Here is a 25,452-nt window from a genome sequence, read left to right as displayed (position 1 = left end):
GTGGGGTGCCCAGGGGCAGGGCAGTGCCCTCTGGAGAGTGCCCTCTGGCAGTGCTCTAGGGAAGGGGGCAGAGTGGACCCAGACACCTGGGGAAGAAATGTGCAGTGGTAGCTCAGCCCTGCCGCTGCCCACCCAACGACCACCACCGCCGCCGCCCCCCCCCACCCCCCGCTCCTGGACACTGACCCACCCCAGGGTGGCCAGGAGGAGCTAGGCCGGGCTGCCCCGGGGGCTTGCGCAGCTGAGATTCCGGGCTGACCTCTGGCTCCCAGTCCTGAGAACAGGGACAAGAAGTGGCTGTGAGAAGTCCTGATCCTCCTCTCCCTACCCCCTTGGGCTCACGATCTTTACCCCCACAACAAAGATAACCAAGATAAGGAAAGGTGGAAGATTTCACCACAGCCCTCCCCCCTGGGGCGGGCTCTCTGAGCCCTGACTCCTCCTCTGGACCCCTGGGCACCACACTCCTGACCACAGCTGGTCTCTGCTTCTTGCTCTCTTAGCTCCGGAACCATTTTTTCCAGGTTTGTTCAATTAGTCACTGACACCCTGTTAATCCCAGGCACTTGAGCAGAGTCAGGCTCAGGAAGAAAGGCCTGGGCCTTACAATAAGGAAGGCAGGCAGTGACTGAGGGCACCTCGGGGTGTCAGAGTCTCAGGAGGACCCTATCAGGCCTTGGGCAGGGAGGTGGGATGCAGGCCGAGGTGCCCCCTGCCCAGCTGCCAGCCCCAGCTCTCCCCTTTCCTGGGCTGAATGACCATATAAGGCAAGTCACTGAGTCCTACCGATGTCAGTTCCCTCATGAACAAGATGAGGTCTGAAAGAACCACTGCATTCTCAAAGCCAAGCGGACAGGATGAGAGCAGGGAGCAGACCTCCAGGGGAGCTCATCCTAGGGCTGGGCCCACAGGAGCTGAGCAGTTGACAGCCACCAGTTCAGTCAACAAGCAGGGGGCCCATGCAGGCATCCCATCACACAGCTGGTCACCAGCAATGTCACCCGAGCAGGTGGCCCTCCAGTCCCTGCCTGTCACCCTGACTGGGAGTTCCCAGGGTAGGACAGGGTTTGGATCCCCTCTGGGCTGCAGTGTCTCCCAGAGCTCAGGGTTCTCACTATGAAACAAGAAATTCAGGCTCACGGCTCTACTACGGAGTAGATAATCCTGAGCAAATCACTTAACCTCTGCAGGCCTTAGCTTCCTCAACTGTGCAGTGGAAAGGGTGCCTACTGTTGAGGATGAAATGAAACCAAGATATAAAATGCTTAGCTCAGTGGTCCTAGCACAGAGAAAGCTTCCAAGAAACAGTAGCTACCACTACTACCATTACTACTAATTTTTTAAAGATTTTATGTATCTATTTTGAGAGAGAGAAGAAGGAAGGGAGAGAGGGAGAGAAGCATCAGTGTGCAAGAGAAACATGGATTGCTTGCCTCTCTCACACACACCCAACTGGGGACCTGGCTTGCAACGGAGGGGATGTGCCCCAGCTGGGAATCGAACCGGCGACACTTCGATTTGCAGGCCGGCGCTCAATCCTCTAAGCCACACCAGCCAGGACTCATTACTACTATTTAATAATGTGGTTATAAAATTGGTCATTTAACTCCACATGCCCTTCCAGCCACTCTGATTGTCCCAATGATTTAGGACGGATGTCCTGATTATGGAACAGACTTTTCCCTTCTAGACATACTCCAAATGAGGGGCCAGAGAGAGATGCCACAGGAAGGTCATGTGGAAGGCCAACCATGCACTGCCCCCACCCCCAGGCTGTCCCTGACACCTGGGGTCAACTGCCTCTTTGGGCTATGATTGTCCACTCCGGAGCCCTGGGTGGAATGCATAGGTCTGGGGGCCTGACAGGGGTGAGGTCAGGTGGACAAGATGTCCTCTCTGGTCAGGGCTGGGGGGTCTCAGGAGTCAGCAGCAAGCCCTGAGCTTTACTAGGGGTGCACTTGTAGGGGATCTCTGAGGACCCCCATATCCTTTTGCTGTTCAGTTGGAGTGGCCACCCTGAGTGCAGAACCCCTTCCTAAAACATCAAAGACCCCTCTGCACAGGGCTGTGGAAGGGATGAGTCTGGTCTGACTGAAACCAGAGGAGGCATGATAGGGGCTGCCCAAGGGAGTGGACTCTGCTTCTGATGGAGTGCCCAGTCTGCTGGGCTGATGTCACACCCTGCTGCCTTGGCCACCACCAAGGGAAAGCCCCTTACTGAGACCTTGGACTGAGCTCACGGGGTGAGGTCAGACTAGGGAAGGGGAATTCAGGACAAAGGGGTAAACAAAAGCTTGGATCCGGACCCTGCCTCTATCACTTCTTTGCTGTGATCTTGGGTAGGTAACTTCGCCACTCTGTGCCTCAGTTTCCTTCTCTGTAGATTGAAACCTAACTTCCAAAGTTGTTTGGAGAATGAAACTGGTTAACATACATAAAGGTGCCTGTGGTCTGGCTGGTGTGGCTCAGTGGACCAAGCACCGAAAAGTCAAGGGTTCGATTCTCAGTCAGGGCACATGCCTGGGTTGCAGGCCAGGTCTCCAGCTGTGAGTGTGCGAGAGGCAACTGGTAGATGTTTCTCTCACACATCCATGTTTGTCTCCCTCTCCTTCTCCCTCCCCCCACCCCATCTCTAAAAGATAAATAAAATTGTAAAATAAAGTGCAGCAGTGCTGTGTGCATGGTCACTGTCGCTGTCATTCCAGCTGAAGTCATTACTCAGCTCTGAGTGTCTTCCCCTTTTACTGGAGGTCCCGAGTAAAAGGGCCAGACTGGGAGTCGGGGTCAGTCCGGGCTCCCACCAGGGCTCTCTGTGTGACCCTGGTCCAATCTCTGGCCTTGGCCTCAGTCTCCCCATCTGTGAAAAAAGCTGGGCAAAGCGGTCACTGACTGTCCATGGCTATATCTGCTCCAGCCTCCCTCCCACCTCCGTTTCCTCCTTCCTTCTCCATTTCCAGCTCCTGTCCTATTGCACCGCCCCCCTGCTGCAACAGAAACCTTGGAAGCCTAAAGTGGGCTAAAAGGCACAGCTGGTGGGCAAGGGGTACCACCCCTCAAACAGCCCAGGGCCCACCCCAGGCCTCCAAGGGTTAAGATCCAGAGTGAAGGGGGGGTGGGGGGAGGAAGAGGCAGGGTCAGGGCTAGAGCCCAGGGCCTGCCTCCCCTCCCCCTACCTTGGGAACAGAAGCTACTTGTTTGGGCATCAGCCGGCTGGCTTTGAGCTTCGCCAAAGGGAGAATGGGGTGGAGAGGGGAGAGCCCTTCGCCCCTCCCCCCCACCCTGGGGAGAGTAGAGGGGACTCCCTTCTTCCAGCTGATGCCCTAGTACTGGGCTAGTCCATCACTAGCCCAGTACTAGGGCAGTACTAGGAGGCCCCTTACTGCTCTGAGCTGACCCCTTCCCCCAAGTTCTGCCTTTTTCTTCATCAAATACTCACTGCTGGGGGCAGGATTAGACTCAGTCCCAGCTCCAGCCCCAGACCAGGCTCTTTTTTGGAGCATGGGCTTACCAGTACATTCTGCAGATGGGGAAATGGAGGCTCTGAGGAACTGAGATGTCTGGGGGTATGCAATCACATGGGGTGTGGTAGCAGCACAGACACTGCCCCAGGTCCCAGACACTCCCTTAGCACTGCAGGCCCCTTCCCCACAGCCCTCCAAGGAGGCCCTTGCTAAGCTGAGCCACTACACAGCACTGAAAAGCTAGGCAGCAGTAGGGCAGCCCACTTCTGAAGCTCCAAAGGATCTAGGGCATTTGGAGGTGAGAAAACTTTGGGGGTGGGACCTGCACAAAGGGCTGACTGAGGCTTGCTGTACAGACAAGCATGACTGGATCCTGACAGGTGACGGGGGTGAGGCTGGGACCAAGCGGGGAATGCCCCAAAGCAGCCGTGGTACAGTCTGGGCCCCTGGTGGCCTCTGCCAATTTTCCCCTCCCCAGTTGCCAGGACTCTGCCTGGGACAGCCCCCTCTTGCCCTACTCCAGTAAGCAAGTGGCAAATGGGGAGGCAGAGTCCCCAGGCCAAGGTCTGGACAATCCCAAGCCAGCCATGGGACAGGGGGATGAGTTCTCTCTACACCTAGCCACTGCTACCCTTTCACGCCATACCCGTGCCATTCCTCAAATATGCCTTGCAAGTTCCCACCCTTGCACAAGCTATGCCCTCCTCGGGAGGGTCCTTATCATTGCTGAGGACCACTGAAGTCATCTCCTCCCTGGGCCTCCAAGAGCTCCAGTCCCTGATTCTATCCCAGTGCTTATCTGCATCTGTCTTTGTGACTCTTCTGGTATATTTCTACCCTGTAATGAGCTTACTGGGAGGTCTCCCCTAGCCCAGGCACTATCTGCTGTCTGAGGACAGGCATCCTGGGTGCCTCTGTCTGGACCTAAGTGCTCACACAGTAACCTGAGTACCTCTGCACATCTGCCTGACCCTGCAGTCATCCCTGCCCCCCAAGCCTGAGGATCGGGGAAGGCTCCCAGGGCAGCAGCTTTGGGGGATGGTGTGCATGCGCCAGAAGCCATACAGTGATGGCTTTTAACCCAAGCTCCCCCAGCACCAAAAACACCTCTGGCGATCTGGGACTAAACACCCATCCCATTCTCCGCAGGCTGAACTCAAGTCTGCTCTCTCCAGTCCCCAAAACCCACTGCTGCCTTGACCCCATTCAGTGTGAACACAAACAAACCTCCTTTTTCCAGCAATTGGGCCAGGTAGGGGCTCTTGGGAGTCCATGCCACCATTTACTGGTGGGGAATTGGGGCGCGGAGACAGGAAATAGTCTTCCCAAGGTCACTGCCCAGGTCCTGGGCAGAGGGTCATTGCCGTGTGCAGAGCTGTAGGGGTCCCCGCGGTCAATGAGGTGGGAGCCTTCATTTCACAAATGAGAAAAGCAAGGCGTCCGAAGGACTGGGTCCAGATCCCGAAAGTCTTCCTGCCAAAGGGCTGAGGGCTGGACGCCCCGGGTCCCGCCGGTTCGCCCTCCTGCCTACAATCTGACCGGACAGCGCACCTTGAGGAAGCGATCCCCATCCCCACCACCGAATAGCAGAACTGAAAACACAACCCGAAACATCCGCGGAAGTAGGTGCCGGCACGGAATCATCGCGGGGCCTCGGCGTTCCCTTCTGCGGAATGGGAAACTCCGGGCCACGCTTGGGGAAGGAGCGCAACGGGGAGGTCCCGGCAACCACACTGACCTGTTCTGAGCGAAGACTCTACGCGAGGACCCGGTGTTCCGGAGCAGTCGCAGACTCACCAACGTCGGCTAACTCGCGGCCTCAGGCCGGGCGCGCCCACCCCCCCGGGTGCTTCCGTCCGCCCCACGTGACACCCTAGGGAGGGGAGGGCGGGGCAGGGGTATGGACACGCCCCCTCCCTGACCTAGCTCATTAGAGTCCCAGTTCGCCGAGCACAAGACCAGTGTGCATGTCTCGCTTGTTCCTTTTGCTGCCACTCGGAGGTCTGTTTTGTCTCCTGAGGCTCAGGTTCTATCCCCATCCCCACCCCCACCCCCCGCTGAATCTCCATCTCTTCCAGAGTCTCCGGGCCTCTTGCTACTCTTCTTCTGGTGATGGTGCCCCAGCGGAATTAGCCATACACCCCTCCCAGGAGCCCCCACCCTCAAGGTGTGAAAGACCTTAGGCCCTAGGTCTCTGACCTCCTTTCTAAAGGAGTCCTTCCCCACCGTGTTCTCTGAGGCTACCTCACTTCTCTCCCTGGGCCACGCCCCCAGAGGCCGGCTGGTGGGGAACAGTCCCGCCCAGAGTGCCTAAAGATCCCATGGCTGAAGGCTGCTGCCTAAGGCTCTGACACCCAAGCACCTTCGCTGGCCTAAAGAACGGGATATTCTCTACCATTCTGCAAGCATACACACAGATGACGGTCCAGGGCACCTTTGGGGCCAGCCAAGCCAGAGATCTTACTCTATTTCTCTGAAAGCCCCGTGGACACATTTGGAAGAACAGCTCTCACTGGAGTGGGACCTGAGGAATTACTCTTCAAGACTGGGAGTCATTAATTTGAGTACCTACACCTACTGCATGCCAGGCCCAGTGCTGAACAATTCAATCCTTTTATCTCAGGCCTCCTCTGTTTGAAGGCAAAAATTATCACTGCAAGTTATGGATTAGAAAATGAGGCTCCAAAAATTCCCCCAACTTGCCCCAAGTTACAAAGCCAGTATTGGGCAAACCCGGGATTGGAACCCAAGTCTTGGTGAGTTATAGAATCTCCTGCCTACTGTTGGACCTCTACTCTGCCCCTCTAGGAAAGCCCACTACTGCGTCTTCCTGACAAGGCTAAGGCAAGTCGCTTCCCGGGAGGGAGGACAGAGCCACGCCTGAGAAAGAACTTCCTGGCCCCAAATTCATATCAGGTGCAAAAATTCTGGGGAGGGCAGAGCACAGGGCCCTTCCCCCAACCTCACAGCAAGGGTATCCCTCAGGCAGCAGAGGGAACCTGAGGGCCACAGAGAACAGGGGAGACCCAGACATCCTTCTAGACTTCAAAGCATCAAGGTAGAACACAGGGACAAGGGCCTGGCATCCGACCACTGGCAAGGGGCTAGGGACCCCATCCTTTTTGTTAACACAGGCTGGAGATCTTTTTTTTTTTGTAATTGATTTGAGAGAGAGAGAGAGAGAGATGGGGAGAGAGAGGGCAAAATGGCCACCAATTTGTTTTCCACTTATTTATGCATTCATTGGTTGATTTTTTTTTATGAGTAGTGACCAAGGATCAAACCCAAAACTTTAGGATATCAGGACACTGCTCTAACCTAATGAGCTAGGTGGCATGGCCAGTCCAGAGGTCTTCAAAATGACTAAGGAGGGCTCAAAATAACAGGGCCTGGTCCCTTCAATGCACTGGAGTCTGATGACTCTCACCTTAACTCTAACCTCCCTCCTCCAGAACATGCCGCCCCAACTTCAGCCCTGTGGCGTGAGACCCAGGGACCTCTCCACCTCCCTTCCCTGATGCCTGGAGAGTGTCAGGCCCCCAGCCCATAGACTGAATCCTAGGAGGCTGAAGGTCACAAAGTAGAACCTCCCTCCCCATGGAGCTCAAGGTCACATGGAAGAAGCCCACCCTCTGACCCCTGACACAGGGCCTCTAGCCAGATCTGCTCCTTCTCTTAGAGCAGTGAAAGACAGTCAAATAGCCTGGAGAGAATGGCAGAATGAACACACAAGCAGGACAAGTGGATAGATAACAAGTGAAATAATGGCCCAGCCAGTGTGGCTCAATTGGTTGGAGCACCGCACTGTGTACCAAAGGGCCGCAGTTTCCATTCCTGGTCAGGGCACACGTTTAGTTTGCAGTTCAGTCCCTGGTTGGGGCATATGCAGAAGGCCACCCATTGATGTTTCTCTCTCTCTGGAATCAATAAATACATATTTTAAAAATCATAAAAACTGCAGTGATCTAATGAATAGAAACAAAGGGAACAGAACAACTCAGCCCCCCAGTTACACCCGGGGAGAGGAGGGGATGCCTAAAGGAGCAAAGGTCGGAGGATCATTGATAACATTAACAAAATGAACTGTAGAACAAGGGGGCCAAGGGCGGCAGGCGTGCCCAGGCAGGTGGGCAGGTGGGGTGCAGGTACTGCGATGAGGCGGTTGAGGCTGTGGGATTGTTTATTAGGGCTGTGTCCAGCCAGTCTGCAGCGCCAACCTAGGCCTGAGCCCAACGTCCTCAGGAGGCGTAAGGGATGTGGGAAGGGGGAAAGCGCGGGAAGAAGGTCTGTCACCCCCAGGCTCTGCCCGTCTTGTCTCAGTCCCTGGTGTGGTTCCGTGCTCAGGTGAGCGAGGTGTCATCGTCGCTGCCCTCACCGCCGGCGCCACCCATCCGCTCCTCCCGACTCTCAGCCACTGCGCTCTCATCAATGTTCTCCAGTGAGTCCGCGTGCTGCACCGACAGCTCCGATAGCGCCAGGCTTGGCAACGGGCTTTGCTCCGGGTGCAGCCATGGCTTGAAGTGCGGCTGATGCTTCTGCTTCCACTCGGGGTACTTGACGCACGCCTTGTACATCTTCTTCATGGCCTGTGGACCCGCAGCAGTGCTGAGTCAGGTGAATAGGCACAGGACAAGCTATGCCCATACCCCCTCCTGCGCTCTTCTGCTTGCTCCTCAGCCCCAGCTCTGAGCATCCAGAGTTCTTGCCACAGTTTCATAACTCTGCCCCCAGCCCTAACTGCACCCCCTAACTCCCAGTCTCCATCCCTGACTCTACCTCTGTAGCCCCAAACCCTCTCCACCAGCCTCCATACCCTACAAAGTCCCAAGGCCACTCACCTTGGGAGCCAAGAACTGAGAAGATTTATTCACCACCCACTTGGGTAAGGAGCCTATGAGAGCAGAAAAGGGTAGTTAGAAGAGAGGGGGAGAAGCAGCCCCTAGGTCAGGGACCTAGCCCCTGCCTCCAGTCTGGGGTTTCCAAGGAGGCCACCCTCTTCTCCATAGGGGTGGGGGGTGAGATAAGTCCTGTAAGACTTCATCATCCTCACTCCCTCTTTCCACCTCAGACCTAGGCCCTCAGGCTCAACTCTATGTCCTGTCCCCTTCTGCTGAGCCCAGAGGGCTGCAGGGAAGAAAACCACAGGGTCTTAAGTAACCACAGGCTACACGTGGGTTGAAATCCTGACCCATCAAGCTCCTGTCACCCATCAAGCTGCCTCCACTCATGCTAACATCCTTCTCATACCCAGCCCCTCTATGGTGAATGGTCCGGATGCTTAGCTCCTCCTCTGCCTGTCCTTCCATGTCCCCTACACAGGAGGCTGGGTGCTACACAGGCCTCATGGCTCAGCACCCCAGTGTGGCCTGACTTGGAATCCACAGCCCAGCTCTCCACCCTGTCTCATTCCCAAGTGTCTGCTCTGCCTCTGACACCCAACACACTCACTCAATGAGACACTGGTGAGCCCAGGGCCTGGGCCACTTGGTCCTCGGTGGGGTTTAGGGCACATCCAGGCAATGGTGCTCAGGGCCGACCCATCCTCCAGTCACTCATCCATTCACTCACTCCACGTTCACTCCGTGATACCCACCCTGGACCAGCCCTGGGGACCCAGAGAGGAACAGACTATATGGGAGGCCCAACCGTATGCCAACTGCTCCACTAGTGGGGCACGGGCCCACAGAGCAGGGAGCCATGATGCCTCTGGGTATCAGGACAGAGGAGGGGACACCGAAGCAGCCCTAAAGGGATGAGAAAGGAGGACAGGTGTGTCTAGGCTGAGGGATAGGTTTGACAGGGAGATGGGAATGTGTACAAAGGCATGAGGAGCCAGGAAACCTGGGAGGGGACTTAAGACTCTGAGGGCAATGGAAAGTCACAGGAGAATTTTAAAAAGAAGAGAATCATGAGGAAATAAGTATTTTTGGAAAAATGCCTCTGGTAGCTGTATGGACAGATGAGGTAGATGAGTATGGAGAGGAATGCCAGATTCAGAAGCTATTTAGGGATAGAATCAATAGGAATAGGTTTAGGAGCTGAGAAGAGGGAGCCTCACACAACCCCAAGTTCTTGGCATACGTGACTGCAGGGGAGACTGAGGAGAAGGGGCCAGTTAGGAGGGGAGATGGTGAGTTCAGCAATGGACAGTCAGTCTCAGGTCCTGGAAGACAACCTGAGGGGCATGTCTTGGAGATCAGTGGCCACAGGCATCTGAGCCATATGCTTAGCTGGCCGCAGAAGCCTTGGGAGTGGCTGAGCCTTCCCAAGGGAAAGAGACCTGAGGCTGGAAAATCTAGGCCTCTGGGAAGGACAGAGGATGGGAACCAGCAAGACAGCAGCCAGTGAGCAGGGAGCAGGTCAGAGTACAGGGGTGTGGGCACCCAGAAAGACAGCTCTAAGCTTCATCACAGGACAGTGGCAACCACCTTGGCCCTGGATTTTCAAACCACTGTAAAGTCTCCAACCCTGGTTCCAATGGTGTTTTGGAGGTATGCCCCCAAACACAAAACAGCTCCTAACAGAGGCCTTTCTGGATCCGAGGAGCTCAAGTCCCATGTCCTGAGGTATAGGGGAGAGTCCTGTGGTAGTCTGCCAGGGCCAAGCCCTCACCTTTGGGGTCCACCTGGGCCAGGTAGGTGATGACGCAGCTCTTGGGCCCCGTGCTCTGGATGAGGTAGCCCGTCTGGATGGACACAGCCCGGACCAAGTCTTTTCGAGGTGGGTATTTCTGGGGATGGAAGGCACAGGGTGGTGAGACTCAGAGTCGGGGCAAAGGAGGCGCCTTTGTGAGTACACACACACACACAGTTAGTTCACACCCCGGCATCCACTGCAGGCCTGGCCTATTGCTGGGGTGAGGAGAAAGGGAAGAGTCAGACTAGGCCATTCTTACTCCTCTTAAGCTTTCCCTATTGCCTTTTGGGAAGACCCCAGCCTGGGGTCAGGGTTTATGAGCACACAGACAAGCACACACATGCACGTGCACATGCACAGGCACACACACACTCTCTCATCCTTGCCCAGACCGGCTGCACCTGCCCATCCTGGAGAACGTATGCCTGTCATGGAGATCGAGGCAGCCCAGCCCCAAGGAAGGCCAGGGAACCCTGCCCCTACCTCTTGCTTCCACTTTCCCAGCCAGGCCAGGCCAAACTCCATCCCACAAAATCCAGCCCATCCCACCCAGTCACCCACAGTGATGGCCCACACTGCCCTCTCCTCATCTGCTTGAGAGCCCCAGCAGGGCGACAAGAACCATTATTGTCACTATATTAGAAGGAAATAAGCCCTGGCTGGGTAGCTCAGTTGTTTGGAGCATTGTCCTGATATGCCAAGGTTGCGGGTTTGATCCCCAGTCAAGGCACGCACTAGAATCAAACAATGAATACATAAATAAGTGGAACAACAAATCAGTGTGTCTCTCTCCCTCCCTTCTCTCTTTCTCTTTATCGCTCTCTAAAAATCAAATAAAATAAAAAAAAAAAAGATAAAAAAAAGAAGGAATCTGAGGGCCCGTAGGAAGTCTCAGGGAAGCCATGGCAGCAACGGGGGTCCTCTCCCTGTGCTAGGCCTGCTGGGTCAGCCCTGCCTGGTACCTGCCCCTGCCCACCCAGCAAGGAAGGCACATCGACTCACTGGATGTTTGACTGAGTAGTTCATAATGATGTAATCAGTGCCCATGGGGAGCCAGGAGCGGAGGGTGATGACGTCACGGTTCTTCAGGGGCTTTGGACACCTCCCTGTGGAAGGCAAGGGACAAGTCAGCCAGACCACTGGCCTGCCTGCCTGCTAGGGAGGGCATGGCAGAGGCCACAGCCACAGGGATGCCTTGTTGACTGCCAGCTCCCCCTGGACCGAAGAGGTTACCCCCGACAGCAGACCACAGTCCCAGAACTAGGACTAGGAAAGAGACAGAGTACAGCCTTCTCCCCGCTCGTCTCCAGCCATCCCTGCTCCGCTCCCCACAACCTCACACAGTCCTCACCTTGCTGGCCTGGCCTGCTTCTATATGTGAGTGGATGAAACGACAAACAGGACTACTGTGATGTGTGTACATGAAAACGTAGGGCTGCGGACATGTGGCAGATGGTTGTGGGTTGTATGCGTGTGTACCAATGTATTTGTGTGGAATGTGTACACACGCACATGGGAGTACACATGCGTTGTAAGTGTAAGTGTGTGTGGTGTGTACCCAACCGTCTGGGAGTGGACAGAGATGTCGAGGAGGGCAGCCCCACATCCCAGCACCCAGGTCTCTGGGCAGCCTGGCCCTGGGAGCGATCACCAGGAGGGAGATGGGAGGAGGAGGCTGGGTGTGGGCCGGGGGAGGCCTGAGGGAGACGGGGCAGTGTGCCGGGGCCTGCTCACAAGAGTAATAGCCCACGTCGGCATTGACTGTCAGGCGAGCGATGTCGAACGTCTCGATGACGTTGCTGTCCCACTTCTTTCGGTATTCAATGTCATGTAGGACATCATAGAGTGTCTCGGCTGGCACATCACGGCACTCCATCCGGCACTGCAAGACAGACACATGGGTTGTCAGGATCACACAAGGCTCAAAGCCCTGGTACCAGGGGACCAGAGGAGAGATGGGCAAAGAGGAGAGGAAAAGAAAAACAGGAAGCAACAGTGACCTCTGACGCCAGCATGGGCTCACAACTGGCATGGGTCCTGTCCAACCCTCCCAGAAGCCACCTGTGCAAGAAGACAGCAGCCCCTGTATCCAGAGTCTATCTCCCCCATTCTAGCTCCCACCAAACCTCCCCATTTGTCTTAGTTTCCTCCTCCAGGAAGCCTTCCTGAATTACCCAGCCAGACTTTCTAGACTGCCATACACTGAGTCTCTATATATCTGTGCCCTCTTGGACCCTTGACCTTCATGGTTGGAGACTCACAGCTGATTTAGCACAGAGGCTCATATGGACACACGTTAAATGAAATGAAAGCATGAAGAAACAAAGGAATGCCTAAATGGCTGATTTCCTTCCTCCACGGTACTCATCACAAGGCCGTACCATTTGTCCTCCCTTCTTTTTTAATCCAATAAACATCTTTGGATATCTTTCTTTTTTAAAAAATTATTTTATTGTTGTTCAAGTACAGCTTTCTGCATTTTAAAAAATTATTTGGATTTCTTATGACTTACTAAACCTGTCTTCAAAGAACTTTCCATCTAGGGGAGAAAGGAGCCAAGGGTACCTTTTTTAAATTTAACCTGCACAACAACTCTGCCAGACAAGAAACCCCAGGGGGAAACTGAGGCTCAGAGGGTTTAAGAGAAGTAACCTGTCCGGGGGCGGCCAGCAGGTAAGTGGCAGAGATGGGACTCACTCCAGGTCACGTGCCTGGAAAGCGAGTGAAGACAGAAACACCTCAGGGTTCCCCACCAGCGCTGCAGACAGAGGCAGGGACTGTCGGGGGCACGCCGGGCTCAGAGTCCTCCTGCCTGGGGACCAGGTTTGGGCTCAGCAGGAGGAAACTCAGTCCACAGCCTTGTTCTGTAATTCCTCTACCCGAAAGCCCAACCCCTGGAATCAAGTTCCCCTCAGCAAGGGAACAGGTTTTCTGCAGTTTAAAAAGGTCTCTGGGAACTGCATGTCCGGATGGCATCAGGGGAAGCCCACACCCTGCTTTCTCCTAAAACTGGCTTACTCGCAGCCACCTGAGGGAGGGTCGCAGTGCCCTGCCCCTAATCTCGGGTTAGGCCTTGGCACCACGCACTGTATGAGAGGCCAGGAACTGTATGAAGGACACATCACCACCTACAGGGGGTCCCGGGCACCAATGAACTCATCAAGCCCTGGACAGACTTCGCTTCACAGAAGACGCAGAGGAGCGAGGAACACACTAAGTGTCACCGTGAGAACAACACCAGGTGGTGAGACGTTCCGCAGGGTCACTGGCCCAGTCTTTTCTACAGATCGACGTAGGGAACTAGGCTAGACTAAGAGACTCAGAGGACACGACAGCGAGATAGGAAGTGTGGTCCTGGACGACGTGCTGGCTGGGACCCAACAGCTGGAAAGGACAGAACTGGGACAACTGGAGAGATATGAACATGACCCGAGTATTAGATGTGCCCCAAACTGCTGAATCAAAATGCTGGAGCCGGCTGCCTGAAAAAAACAAACACGCAAATCACGACTGGACCGCACGGTGTGATCTCATCGGGGTGGAGGGTGACACGTGCACAGAAAGCTCAGGCATCACAGTCGTCACTAAGATGCTACGCTGTGATCTCTAAATGGTGAGACTATGGTGGGGTTTTGTTAGGTTTTTTCTGTTTGTATTTCTAATTTTCTAAACTGTATAGCACTGCTTCTGGAATAATGGAGAATTTTTAAATGAAAAGTTCCCCCGGGGGTTCTCTCTGGAACACACCCACATCCTTCTTTCTCAGGCATGTATCTTTACTTTTCTCCCCTAAACTCTGAGGGTCCCCACGAGACTTGCAAGGGAAGCAGCGGGCGGCGGCAGCTTGTCCTGGGCTCACCCTCTGACCCCATCTCCGAGGCCCCTTTTCTCTGACCTTTTAGTGAGCCCACAGCAGCCCCACCTCAGCTCACTCCTTTCCTATAACGTTTCTTGGGATTTGAAGCACAGCCCTGCTGCCCAGACTATCCCATTGCTTCTTCTGCCCTAAGCCCTTCCTTTATTCCACTGCCTCCAGCTTTAATAAATGTACTCTCAGAAAAAAAAGTTCCCTCGGAGATACTGAGAGGTGCACTCACCACCTGCCAGGTACCACCCTAATAGGTGCTTTATACACATTATGGCATTTTACTCTTACAGCAACACTCTAAGGTATTAGCCCCATTTTAGAATGAAGAAAACCAGAGTTCAAGGACAGACTTCAGCCTGAAAACTCCCTCCCTCTCTGTTTGCTCTCCTGCTCCATGAAGGAGCATGACTAGATCCAATCATTTAACAGCCTGGTTCCCACCCTGTGTGGAGCGCAGAAGAGCCAGAGATGAAACTGTCCTCAAAAGGCTGCCAGTGGAAAAAGAAGACCTACTTGAAAATGAGGAGGTTCCCTAAACTGCCCAGTGCGGGCACAAAGGAGGTCAGCTCTGTGGGGTGGGTGAGGGGTCAAGCTTCATGGAGAAGCTTAGTCTGGACGGCAGGTGTCTGCCAAGTGGCCCCGGCACAGCGAACAGCCAGGGAACAGGTGCAGAGGCAGATGAGGGGGGCCTGCAGGGGGCCGAATGGGCTCCATTTGCTCCAGTCCCCATGGTGTGGTATAGCCCAACACTCAAAAGGCCCTGGTTCCAGGTCTCCTTGGGGAAATAGGTGATTCTGGGGCTGGGTCAGAGTAAGTATAAGATGAGCCTGGAACATCTTATGGTGCAAAAAAGGACCTACCCACAGAATGCCAGAGACCTCACCTGGAGGACACGGAGCCAGCAGGACGAGCTTCCACTGGTTTGGTGGCCAGCTCATCAGTGCATGCCTGGTGCTTCCCTGGTGTTCGCACTGAAAGTGCACATCCTGGGAAACCCTTCAGACCTGGGCAGACGAGGACAGCCGGCCACCTCCCATGGGCTAAAGGCGGGACACCCAGATATTAAAATAAATAATAATGATAGTAACAAATCGTATTCCACTGAATAAAACAGGAAACCAAAGTATACACGGGTGTGAAAAAATAAATTGAATGCTCAATAGGGTATTTACATAGTTTCAAGGTACCTTCCCATCAAACACTAATTACAAAGAGAAAATGCGTAACTTCATGACAGAGAAGCCTGGCAGATCCCACCTTAACAAGCGATCCAAGTGAATGTCATAGTCATGAGCGTCATTGAGAATGATCAGTAAGTGAGCATCATTGGTGCAACTGGGTGCTGCCAGATAGGACACAGCGAAAAGAGTACAGGCACCAATGGGGGGGCATTTCTGCCAAAGATGGATAACCTAAATCTAATCCTAAGGCAAGTCAGACAAAGCCAAAATGAGGAACTTGCACGAAATAACTGGCCTTTAAGTCAGGTCATAAAAGTCAAGGAAAGACTCAAGAGCTGTATCAGACTGACTCATGAAACTAATGAGACTAATGGAACCTGAGTGCATGAGTGAGTGAGTGAGTGCGTGTGTCTGTGTGTGTGCATGTGTGAACAGCCCCAAGGGAGGGGTGTGAGGGGAGAGGGGCGTGGGAGGAGCCGGCAGAGGCTGACCTGGCACCACCAGGAGATTCCAGACAACCTTCTAGTCAGCAGCCACGTGGTGGTCCGGGTGCTGCACCAGACACCCAACACACACTCACCCTCCAAATGTGTGAGCGGTGTCGTGCCTGTGCTGCGAAATAAAAAAACTGAGGCACAGGAGCATGAGCGACCTGCCCATGTCAGGCAGCCGGAAAGCGGCCTAGCAGGGATTCCAGACAAAACCAGACCTCCCTGTACTCCTGACCCTCAAGGAGCACTCAGGTGTGGCTCCTAAGGAAACCAGAACTACTCTGAATCCAAGTGGGGAAGCTGGTTTGGCTTTGCAAGTCCTCAGATGTGTTATGCTGGACGGTGCATGCATGGAGGGGCCATAACAGCAGGATGAGGCTCTGTGGGAACGCCTCTTCCCTGAGGCCAGCCCCAGGGCCCAGGGCCCAGCTGCGGCCACTGCTGAGTGCACACTGAGCAGGGGCCCACACTGCTGGGGTTTTGCCCATTCTCGATCCGACCTCTGGATCAGAACTGTTGTGGCTTCGGGACCATAGGCCTCCCTCTGGCACAGCAGGCCATGGGCGGAGCACGCAGAGCCCTAAGACAGATGGGGCACCTGTGGAGAGTGAACTCTGCATAACATTTTATCTTTGAGATACAGATGGAAACTTCAAAGGTTTCCCAGCTGGTGGCAGACTCTCAATAAGGATGGCCCTGCTAGGGGGCGGGGCACTGGGAAGGTAAGAGCCCTGGCTCTGGTGGCCCTCCAGGTGAGGACACTAGGTCTGGGTGGTGGTCTACGGAACAGTGAGTGTCCATGGGCTCCCACAATCCCCAGCGACTGGCCTGGCTCCTAACCCAGCTCTTTCCACAGCCCCAGGAGGCCAGAGCGGTTGTGCCAAGACCGGTAAATTACATCTAGCATTGTTCTTGCCTGCAGGGCCGACTGCCACATCAGCAAAGACAAGGTGTAATTCTAAGAAGCTTTGGGATGCGTGCGTGGGGGAAGGAGTGAGTTATTGGAGAGCACCTAGTGGATGGGCCCCATGCATGGAAAGCACATCCATTGGGCCCTAGGCAAGTCAGTCACTTCAGGCGAATACCTGGGAGCTCCCCCTGGAATCCAGAACTAAACAGGAGGAGCCGCACTGTTAAAGCCTGGTTATAGCAGGGAGACTGACAAGCAGCCATTTCACAGCTGAGAAACTAAGGCCCAGGGTAAATACAGACTGTGACTCCTGCACTCCATTCTCTCCAGACCCCTCGAGGGGGAGAACTGTTACTGCCCGGAACCCCTGGCCCCACCCCACACCCCCAGCACCCTGAGTCACACAGAGCAGTGAACAAAAGCACTGCACAATCAAGGAGAGGCCATCAGGGAGATTCCTGCAGACTTTGGGTCTGGCAATCCCAGTTCCAATCCTCTCCTTGGGCACAAGATTTAACTCTCCTGAGTCTCAGTTTCCCCATATGAAAAATGGGGATACCTGCCCTGGCTGGTGCAGCTCAGTGGACTGAGCACAGGCCTACGAACCAAAGGATTGCCAGTTCGATTCCCAGGCAGGGCTCATGCCTGAGTTGTGGGGTAGGTCTCCTCCAGTAGGGGGCATTCCAGAGGCAACCACACATTGATGTTTCCCTCTCTTTCCCCCTCCCTTCCCCTGTCTAAAAATAAAATAAAATCTGTTTTAAAAAACGAAAGAAAAATAGGGATACTAATAGTACCTATGGCATGGGGATGTTAAGATTACATTAAATGAGATAATGTGCATAAATACTAAAATATACTCAAATATACACAACAAATACTCAAGACACAGTAGCTGTTATTACTCCTGCGGGCTTCCTCCAGCAGCTATTCACCTTCCCACAGGCCAGGACTAGGTCACACGTGCATCCTTTATTTTGTGCCCTAAGCATCTCTCTTGCCTCGCCCCAGCCCTGCCCTTCCTTCCATCCATCCGCTCACCACTTTTGGGAGTCCGCTGTGTTCCAGTCACTGGAACTGAACTGCATGGACCCAGAGGCAAACCGGACCTGGGCCCTGCCCCGAAGGAGCCCGAGAGCTCGGTGGTAAGAAAGACACGGACACAAAATCCTGGTAGAGAAAGTGCAGTGTTGGGGGATGGCGGGCGGAGGTGAGGGAACCATGGGAGCAGAGGGTGAGGAAGTGTCCAAGGAGAAGCAGCTGAACTGCCACAAGGGGAGAAAGGACATTTTGAGCAGGGACTGGTGGGTTCAAAGGCCTGGAGGCTTCACTAAATATGTACAGAGCAGGGCCCAGTGTCTAAGCTGCGTCTCACTCTCCCCTCCCCCTCCCCCACCCCTTGCCTGTGCTTCTCTGGGAGACTTCCTAACGTTCAGCCTTAGAGAGTCTCAATGGGAGGAAGGGAGGGTGGGCAGCAGTACCTCCCAGGACCCAGGGAGATGGATGACCTGAGAGACGGAGAAAGAAGTCAGTCAGGTCACCCCCATGGGGCTGTGGTACGGCCTTGAGGGCCAAAGGCCAGGGCAGCAACAAGCAAACTGAGATGGACAGATGAACTTCAGTTTGGCTCCCACTCCAAGACCTCACACAGTAGGTCTCCAGTATCCCTGCCCACAGGCTCTGTGGGGCACACAGCATATCCCAAAGTCCCTCCTCCACCACGACTCTTTGGGTTCCACTGGGGAAACTGAGGCCAGAGAAGGGTAATGGGCCCATTTGGGTTCAACCCCTCAGGCTGTGTGGACTTCTTCCCATGGTACATTTCAGCAGTTTGGTAAAAGGAGTAATAGGCAATTGCCCTTTCCCAGCAGAACCATTTCAAATCAGAGGAAGTCCTCCTAGGCACTAAGTATCAACTCAATCACAGGCCCAAGCAACAGCCACAGCCCCGATATCTACTACCATGTGCTCAAGTCACTAATTTACTGTCCCACAAAGGAGACAGCAGCATCTGGACCACGGACCCCGCAGGGGCTGAAATTTAGGCCAGACCACCTCTGCCAACTGTTACGGACACCAAACTGCATCCTGTGGAGAAACCATCTCTTACCGTCCCAGCATGCCCGGCGGGTGTCATCATTTCCATTTTATAGACGCAGACAGTGAGGCTAGAGGGTCGTAATGATCGACCAAGGCCGCATGGCTAAACAGTGGTGAGGCAGAGAACCAGAGCCTGAGTGTGCCTGACCCCTAAGTGTCAGGACATTCTGCTACTTTCATCAGGAAGCAGGACTGGCCCGGCTGCAACTGGAGACTGGCTGAGCTAATTGATGGTTATTATGCAGTGCTCATTGAATTCAGAGGGCTTGCTCACCAGGGAGGCGAAGCCCAGAGGTTCTTCATCTGAATGAGGTCACTGACTCCATGCTCAGACTTCACTGGATTCAAAGGCAGGGCCACGCTTTCCCAATCCCCAGCATTCCCGGCACTGCAGCTCTGTGCCTGGAAGCCCCTCTGAGAACCTTTTGGCCAGGCGCTGCCCCGTCAAGCCCAGCCAGGCCCCACGGGCTTACAGTCTACTCAGTAGTTGCAGGGGCTGTCTGGGTCAGACAGGCCTCTGCCCTGGCCACATCCTGCCTGGGGGCCCTAGGCTTGGGGAAAGACTCTAGCTCTGAGTCCCAGTATCTCCATCTCTCACACAGGGATAATCCTCCCCTCAGAGTAGAGCTGTGAGGATTAAATGAGGCTTGGACATAAAGCCTCAGCAGCTGCCCTTCCTCCTGCCCTGGCTCAGGCAGCCTTCCTGACTTCTCAGGCCCTGCTCAGGGGACCACGTTCCTTATGGTCCCCGAAGGGCAGCCAAGACATACAGGGACAAGGAACAACATTAAAAACAACAAAAAAGCCCCCTCTCTCTCCACAAAGCAGACTGACAAGAAAGGGGTGGGTGGCCGTTTGACACCAGGGCCCAGCACAGACCCCCCCAACACACACACCACCCTCACAACCACGGCCAAACACCACCCTCCCCCTGCCCGACCAGGGCTGAGAGACACTGAGACCAGCTCCAGGGACTCCTCCTCCCTGCCTGCTCCGGGTTCTCCACCCAGGGCCCACTCACCACCGCCTGCTTGCTTGGCTTCAGGGCCCTCCACTCTGCCCTTCCCGAAGCCCACAGGGCCAGCACTGAGACAGGCTGATAGAGCCCCTGCCCTTGCATCTGGGTTTCTGGGGCCCCTAGGAGGGAGACCCGCTAAGACCTTCTTCCATGCCCTACGACGTCTCGACGTCTCGACAGCAGCACAAAGGCACCTACACCAGGGTTGGGGGAAGCAGTGGTGGGGCAGGGGCAGGAGGAGAGCAGCCTGACTGACCCTCCCAGGACCTTCCTTCGCTGGCTCCTGTCCTATTTTGTCTTCAAACTTTGGCTCGGCTGACCCCTGTCCAGACAGCCTGCCCTGTCCCTAAACTATGCAGGTTGGGCTGGGGCCCACCCCTCCAGACCCCCTGCCTTGCTCTGTCAGCACACACTGGGATGCATGGATGCACCTGCAGTGCTGCGGCCCCTTGTTCACCTGGCACCCCCGGGCCCGCACAGCTTAGCCGAGACCTGTTGCCTGAACAGCAGACTGGACAGGTGAGCCAACAAAGAGGCTGTGCCCCTGGGAGCTTCTCTTGACCTCCAGCGTGCTGCGGCTGGAAATCGGGGAAGCGTCAGCGAGACTCCTGGATGCTTGTGAAAACCCCTAGGGCACTTGAAGCTGATGACCACTGCTGCCGTCACCCTCAGAAAATGGGGTGTAGGGCTAAGGCACGTCCGAGACAGACTCAGGGGCCACCCCAGGACTTTGTTGTAAGATTTTCAATGGTTCTGATAGTTAAAGAAAAGTAAACTAAAACTGTACTCAGGTACCAATTTTACTATGCTTAGTAAATTAGCAAAAATATATTAATACCCACTGCTTGTGAAGGTGTGGTAAAACTGGTAAGGTGAGGGACAGCGCACCTGAGTTTCACTATCCTGAAAAACACTCTGGTGAATACGTTTTAAATCACAAAAATGTATCTTTCAACTTAGTTCCTGGGACCAGAACCAAAAATTTATACTCACAGGAAAAAAAAAACAAAATAAGAAAAAGTTCTGTTACAATATTCATGAAAACATTATTGCTCTTGTAATGAGCAAAATACCTCATGTATCAGATAACAACCCTGCCCACCCCCCCCAGCAGGGCCCGGCTGAGTTAGGCTTGACACATCAAACCCACATCTCCGTGGTCAGTTAATATTGGACAAAGGGGACAGGAGAATAAAATGGAGTATAAATAGCCTCTTCAATAAATCGTGTTGGGAGATCTGGTCAGGTATGTGCACAACTATGAACTAGACCACCAACTTACCCCACACACCAAAATAAACTCAAGATGGATAAAAGACAAATGTAGGTTGTGACACCATGAAAGTCCAAGAGAGAAGCACAGGCAGGAGAACCTCAGACATCCCTCACTGCAGTATTTTCACTGATACATCCCCTGGGGCAAGGGAAATAAAGGAAAGAAGAAACAAATGAGGCCTCATCAAAATAAAAAGCTTCTGCACGGCTAAAGAAAACCATCAAAATGAAAAGAGAACCAACCGTATGGGAAAACATATTTGCCAATGATACTTCAGACCAGGGTTTGATCTCCAAAAGACAGGATCTGGCCGAAGCAATGGCTGCTTGGGTGTGGTTGAAAAGAGTAATAATATGGGTATAATAATTTATAGTTTTAAGTTGAACATTTTGCCTAAAATGTCATATGGTGTGCTTGGATGTGATATTGTTACGTTACAGAATTACGTGCTTGTGATTTTGTAATGAAAAAGGATCATTATTTGTGCTGGACTCTGTATATAAAGAACTCATATGGCTCAACACTGGGAAGACAATCCAATTTAAAAAAGGGCAAAGGACCTGAACAGACACTTCTCCAAGGAGGACATACAAGGGCCCAGAGACATATGAAAGGATGCTCAGCATCATGAGTCATCAGAGAGGTGCAAATTAAAACCTTAATGATACCACTTCACACTGGTCAGAATGGCCATCATAAATCAAAAAACAAATGTTGGAGAGGTTGTGGAGAAAATGGGACCCTAGTGCACTGTTGGTGGGAATGCAGACTGGTGCAGCCACTGTGGGAAACAGTATGGAGTTTCCTCAGAAAACTAAAAATGGAACTGCCTTTTGGGACCTGGCAATTCCACTGCTGGAATTATACCCTAAGAATCCTGAAACAGCAGTCCAAAAGGACCTATGCATCCCTATGTTCATAGCAGCATTATTTACAATAGCAAGTGCTGGAAACAGCCTAAATGCCCATCAGTAAATGAGTGGATCAAAAAACGTGGTACATTTACACAATGGAATACTACACAGCAGAAAGAAAGAAGGAGCTCCTGCCCTTTGAGACAACATGGATGGAACTGGAGAGCATTATGTTAAGTGAAATAAGCCTGGCAGTGAGGACAAACACCATATGGTCTCGCCTTTAACAGGAATCTAATGAACAAAACAAATGAGCAAAACAGAACCAGAAGCATGGAAACAATGAGCAGACTGACAGTGACCTGAGAGGAGGGGAAGGGGGACAGGGGGAAAGAAGGGGAAGGGTCTAGTCAGGGAACATGTATGGATGACCCATGTCATGGACAGCAGGGTGAGGACGACCATGGGAATGGGGGGGGAGGGGGGAGGGGAGAGCCATGGAGGAAACATTGGGACAACTGTAATAAAACAACAGTAAGATTAAAAAAAAACAACAAACCTAAACCAAAAGTTAAAGAAAAGAATGACACATCCCCTTGATAACTGCTGCCAGCTTCGGAGTACTGCGGGCTCCCCCCTTGCGGAGGCAGGGGCAGGGGCTGAGCCGGCTCTGAAGCCTCAAAACCCAGGACAGGCCCAGCAAGGGCGGCTGCTGGAAAAGTTCGCGAATTAACGACGCTTTTGCGTTGTGAGGGACTTTCACAGATGCAAAGTTGAATGAGAAAAGGAGGGTATAAACCCCTACCGGTGCCACAGTCTAAACCAGCAATCTTCAACCTTTTCATCTCATGGCGCGCACACACGCTAATTACTACAATTCTGCGGCACACCAAGACATATATTTTTTGCTGATCTGACAAAAAAATTTGGTTTATTCACAGCAGACAGCTATTGTGCTGGCTGCTGTCATTGTTTTATCTGACAATCTAAGGGAAAAGAGGGCAGTGCCCCTAACTAAATAGTCAGATATTTATTCATATTTCAAAAATTCTTGTGGCACACCAGTGTACCACCGCACACTGGTTGAAAATTGCTGGTCTAAACTATGTATAAATTATCTACACCCTTGAATAAGAGCTAGAAGGAACAGAGAAAAAGTTTTACACAGAAATTAAGACTCTGGGTGACTTATTTTTCATTTTTGGATTCTTGTTACTGTTGATACAATGTAGTTTATACAAGATATAGAAACTATATATGAATTTTTCTAAGTTTGGAATGTTGTCCAGTTGCCCTGGACAGGTGGCTCAGTTGACTGGGCATTGTCCCACATGCCAAAATGTCACAGGGGTGATTCCTGGTCAAGGTGCATGCCTAGGTTGCAGGGCTGATCCCTAGTCAGGGTCAGGGCGTATACAAGAGGCAATCGATCGATCAATGTTTCTCTCTCACATCCATGTCTCTCTGTCTCTCACTCCCCGCCTGCTCTGTCCCTCCCTTCCTCTCTCTCTCTAAATCAATAAGCATGTCCTCAGGGGAGGTTAAAAATAAAAATAAAAAAGAATGTCCAGAATCCCAAGGTCCTTGTTCCCTGGACATGGAAGCCGGGACTCGGCTAAGATGGGGCCTGAGGCTGCCCATGCTGACACTCAGTCACTTTGGAAATGCTCTGCATCTCACGGCAGGGCTGGAAGTGGAGCCAGAGGGAGTCAGGGCCCTTCTACCCTCCGGCCAGGGCACAGGCATGACAACCCTGGGCAGTCGGGGCAAGGACAGAGGGCAGCTGGGGGAGAAGGTTCAGGGAGGGGCACCTAAGTGGAGTCCTAAGGGATGAAGAGAAAGCAGATGGCACCCACACGTAAGAAGGAGGAAGAGACTCCCGGCAGAGGCGCTGTCACGAGCCCAGGGCCTGGAAACGGCCTCGAGGGCTCACACAGTTCCATGCAGTAACCTGAGTGAATGAGGATAGAGCTGGAGGAAATGGAGCTGTCCCTTGGGTGCCTCAGGCTGTTCATCCTCTCATCCATTCAGCAAATGTGAATGATGTGCCAGCTTGGCCCCCTGCTCCGTGCTAGGGGCTTTGCAAATTCACTGAGTCCTATCCTCTCAATTACCTAGGAGGGAAGATTAGGCCCATTTACAAACAGTGGCTCAGAAAGGTGAAGTGGAGGAACAACCTGGAACCCACTGTGACCCAAAGTCCGTCCCCAAAGCTGTTCTCCAAGAACCAGGCTCTGCTCTCTGGAGGACCAGGGGATCCCAGGGGGCCAGCCCCTGGCCAGAGGAGGACTGTCCCTAGGGGTTCCACTCTAGGGGTGTGGCTGTCAGGGCTGGCTCTGCCTGCAGTGGGGGCAGCCGGAAGGACACGGAGAGCAGGTGTGGTGTGGTGGGCCCAATGCAGGGTCCACCTTCAGGCTCAGTATTCCCCCACCTTCGGGCTCAGTATTCCCATTTGAAAAATGACCAGACGGATCATGCAGCCCACTCTTCTGAAAAGAAGGAGGTCTAAAATCAGATACCCCCTGCCCTGGCCACTGTGGCTCAGTTGGTTAAAGCATCATCCTGCAACTGAAAGGTTGCTGGTTTGATTGCTGGTCAGGCCACTTGCCTAAGTTGCAGGTTCAATACCCAACTGGGGCGCATGTGAGTGGCAACTGATCCATGTTTCTCTCACATCAGTGTTTCTATCTCTCTTCTCCTCTCTCTCTCCAACGAGAATAAAATATACTTTTAAAAATAAAATAATATACCCATAACCCATCTTCTCCCTAAAAGTGGGGCCCATCTGAGTGAGACTCTGGTAGGGCATGGAGATGCTGCTACATCGCCCTGAGACAGAGCTCCCTGCCTCTGCTCCTGGGTCTGCTCAGGCAGACCAAGCTGGGCCCTCTGTGGCTCTCCATCCAGGGCTAAATGACTCACGGCTGCTGGGCCTCCCTCCTCCTCCCTCCCCCTCATCTCCAGCAGCCTACCTGGACCCCCATCCCCCAGGCTCATGAGCAGCAGGCCCCAGCTCTGCAGCAGTGAGGAACATCCTGCTGACAGCTCAGAAGCTGACCTCCTGGTCTACAGCCCCGCTCCAGCCCTGGGGGAGGTGGGGAAACCAGACAGAGGAGGGAGAGCTGAGAAGAAGCAGACAGTGGGTGGGCCTGGAAGAAAAGGGAGGGGGTGACAAGAGACCAGAGAGATAAGACAAGGCCAGGCCTGACCCACAGACATCAAGACAAAGACAAACTGGATAAATGTCCCCCTGGGCTTCAGGGACCGCCAGTGGCCTAATGCCCCCAACCCTCTCTAATAAACTCCAGAATGCATCTTCAACAGCCTCCTGGGGATCAGCCCCCAGACAGCGCACAGGCCTGTCATATGCACATGTCCACCACTGTTGTCATGTCTACCCCAATGCCTGCTCCACTCTGCTTCCCTCCTGTGCCTGGAACCCAGGCAAGGCTCTGGACTCGTCCCTCACTGCCATCCCTGGGACTCCACTCAGCCAGGGCCTTCCCAGCAGCTCCTCCTCCCCCAAACCATCCTTGCTTGGAATACTGCAGCCACATCCTCATCTCCTGGCTCCCAGGACTATCTGTCCCCTGCAGCCAGGGAGCTTTCTGAAACCCAGAGCTAATGATGGCACTGAGCAGCTTGAAAGACTCTGCT

The 25,452-nt window shown here is 53.5% G+C and overlaps 2 protein-coding genes across 7 annotated transcripts in view; both read right to left on the bottom strand.

Annotated features, from left to right (window-relative positions):
- The window catches only part of ARAP1 (ArfGAP with RhoGAP domain, ankyrin repeat and PH domain 1), a 69,057-nt gene extending 63,752 nt beyond the window's left edge, over positions 1-5,305 (bottom strand). For 2 of the 3 annotated variants that reach the window (XM_037068594.1, XM_037068598.1), the window contains exon 1: positions 5,200-5,305. The gene's annotated coding sequence lies outside the window, so the exon portion shown is untranslated. Of the gene's footprint in view, positions 1-4,688; positions 4,974-5,199 lie in introns of those variants that run through there. The other variant, XM_037068596.1, reaches the window with a different exon arrangement.
- A 2,318-nt stretch (positions 5,306-7,623) lies between these two features.
- The window catches only part of STARD10 (StAR related lipid transfer domain containing 10), a 29,703-nt gene continuing 11,874 nt past the window's right edge, over positions 7,624-25,452 (bottom strand). For all 4 annotated transcript variants that reach the window (XM_037068611.1, XM_037068608.1, XM_037068607.1 and 1 more), the window contains exons 3-7: positions 11,832-11,979; positions 11,100-11,203; positions 10,074-10,191; positions 8,300-8,352; positions 7,624-8,047 (exon numbers count right to left, since the gene is read on the bottom strand). In XM_037068611.1, the coding sequence (XP_036924506.1) occupies positions 7,802-8,047; positions 8,300-8,352; positions 10,074-10,191; positions 11,100-11,203; positions 11,832-11,979 (669 nt within the window). In that variant the 3' untranslated portion in view covers positions 7,624-7,801. The remainder of the gene's footprint in view (positions 8,048-8,299; positions 8,353-10,073; positions 10,192-11,099; positions 11,204-11,831; positions 11,980-25,452) is intronic.

The sequence above is a fragment of the Sturnira hondurensis genome, unplaced genomic scaffold (assembly GCF_014824575.4).
Source record: "Sturnira hondurensis isolate 20B ecotype Veracruz unplaced genomic scaffold, ASM1482457v3 Scaffold0017746, whole genome shotgun sequence".
NCBI lineage: Eukaryota > Metazoa > Chordata > Mammalia > Chiroptera > Phyllostomidae > Sturnira > Sturnira hondurensis.
Note: the sequence above shows the minus strand (reverse complement) of the source record. Positions and strands in the feature narration are given on the sequence as shown.